Source organism: Bactrocera tryoni, unplaced genomic scaffold (genome assembly GCF_016617805.1).
Source record: "Bactrocera tryoni isolate S06 unplaced genomic scaffold, CSIRO_BtryS06_freeze2 scaffold_11, whole genome shotgun sequence".
Taxonomy (NCBI): Eukaryota; Metazoa; Arthropoda; class Insecta; order Diptera; family Tephritidae; genus Bactrocera; species Bactrocera tryoni.
In genome coordinates this window covers 6,146,489-6,148,457 of record NW_024395824.1, presented here as the reverse complement: position 1 = coordinate 6,148,457, position 1,969 = coordinate 6,146,489, and the positions used below count along the sequence as shown (strand labels likewise).

Genomic DNA, 1,969 nt, shown 5'->3' with positions numbered 1-1,969 from the left:
GATAGCCCCCGGTTTTATAGGTGAGAGTGGTGTTGTTATCCTGTAGCTCTGTACCAATTTTCACGTTCCTACCTTAAGCACTTTTGAAGATATTCGACTTGAAAAATTTAATTTGGATGGGAGGTGCCACGCCCCCTTAATATTTTGTTCTGATTTTAAGACATGACTTGCGCGTGGTAATAACAAACAAATCCCCCAAAGGAAGTATTTCATTTGGATCAGCCGTTTTCGAGTTTTAGCGTTACAACTATACACCATTTCATTTTTATATATATAGATAACAGTCGAGTGTAGTGTAGTGAATATTTATGAGATTTAAAGAACGTACAAATTTTATCGCAAATTGTTACCTCCCGTCATGCTTTCCAGCGGAGCTCTCAGTGTATCGGGAATTCCATTTAAAACACCCATGTGCTCCTTGTGTTGTCTCTCCAAAATCTCTTTCAGCTGCGCATGGTGATTTTCAATGAGACTGCTCGCCTCTTCCACCCAGTTTGATTTGTGCGTTGTTTGGGTTGCTGTTTGTTTGGCACAACCTCAAGCACCTGACCCATTGCAACCTCTTCAAGTGCCTCCACTTCGAAGATGTCCAAACTGTCCGCGTTTGCCTAGAATTCCTAACGGATCACTAAACAGCTTAGTTTTTAGTTTTGTAATATGTTACTTACGTCCAACCCAATGTTGGTAGTAGCATCACCCTCATCCTCAATGGGAACATCGACCATTTCAGCAGTTGTCTGCAATATACACCAATTTTATTATCACATTTATAATCACAACTTTAAATTTTGACAGACGTTACTCACCGACAAACCAATTTCCGGAGTGAGCCCATCACCGTCCACCATGTCGCTGGAAAAAAACTCCAGAATTTCCCAGTCCATGGCATCCAACGGGTTTGGACCGTCCTGCAACGGCAGGTTTCCAGTTCGTCTGGCGAACGCTCTGTGGGCATTGTGCTGCTTCTTGACTGCCGATTTCCAGTCTATCCAACACTAAAAAAAAACCAACACACATATATAAATTGTAATGCTATACACAAGAATATTTTAGTTTTACCTTTTTCCACTGATTAGGGGACTTGTGGGACCTTCCCAATGCATTTAATTCAGCAGCAACGGCAGCCCAAACCTCTTCGTGCTCCTTCCTCGCATTTGGTTTCTAAAATTGGCCCCTTCCAACGCTGCGGTGCTGCTACATAAAATGCAGTAACCGCCTCCTTTGGCCATTCGTAACTCGCCCCGACGTACTTCTCTCATATATAATATATTAACAAAAATATACTTATATTTGCTTTAAATTCAACTAATTCCATTTTGAATTTAACGAAAATTTTTTTTGTCATCACCTCAAATGGAAGTGAAAAAACCAATCGACAGTATTTCATTCAATTTGGTTACAGAAACACATTCACTGAACATATCAGCTGAAATGGAATGGAACATATCAGCTGACTATCGATTAAAGCGAGTAATTATTTTACAGAAACACATTGAGTGAGAGTGACGTCAAATCGAGAATTTGAGTCGAGAACATCGATCGAAATGGGTTACAGAAACGCACTACAGCTCTGTTCAAGCGAAAATGTTAAAATTTCTCCTGCCGAGCTGGCAGTGGTGAAACACTTCAATCTCGACCGAGTTAGCGAAAAATATTTTTACGTTCTTCGCGCCGTGAACCTTCCCTATTAGAAACAGAGATAAAGAGAAGTCCAACTCTTCTCTCACTGGAGTGAGAGAACAATTGCTAAACGTCAAAACCACCTAAACTTTGACAGTTGACTGGATTGGGGAGGTTTTGACGTTTAGCAATTGGAAACGAGCGATGGCCAGATTGAAATCTTACCAAAAAAAATGTAAACGGAGGAATTTGTTGCCGCTGTTCAAGATCGCTAATAAAAATTTAAAACAATGAAAATAAAAGAAAATGCGAAATTTAAATGTATTTCATGAAACGTTTTGTAATTTGA

The 1,969-nt window shown here is 39.9% G+C and overlaps 1 protein-coding gene across 2 annotated transcripts; it reads right to left on the bottom strand.

The window, feature by feature from the left end:
- Positions 1–419: 419 nt before the first annotated feature.
- Positions 420–1,310, bottom strand: LOC120779748. Of its 2 annotated transcripts, none has more exons than XM_040112129.1 (3): positions 807–1,310; positions 669–737; positions 420–617 (listed from the first exon to the last, which is right to left on the bottom strand). In XM_040112129.1, the coding sequence occupies exons 1-3, from the start codon at positions 953–955 to the stop codon at positions 464–466; spliced, it is 372 nt and encodes a 123-aa protein (XP_039968063.1). In that variant the 5' UTR covers positions 956–1,310; the 3' UTR covers positions 420–463. The 2 variants fall into 2 exon arrangements, with proteins under 2 accessions (XP_039968063.1, XP_039968065.1); XM_040112131.1 differs by having other exon boundaries at positions 420–608.
- Between the last annotated feature and the right edge of the window lie 659 nt (positions 1,311–1,969).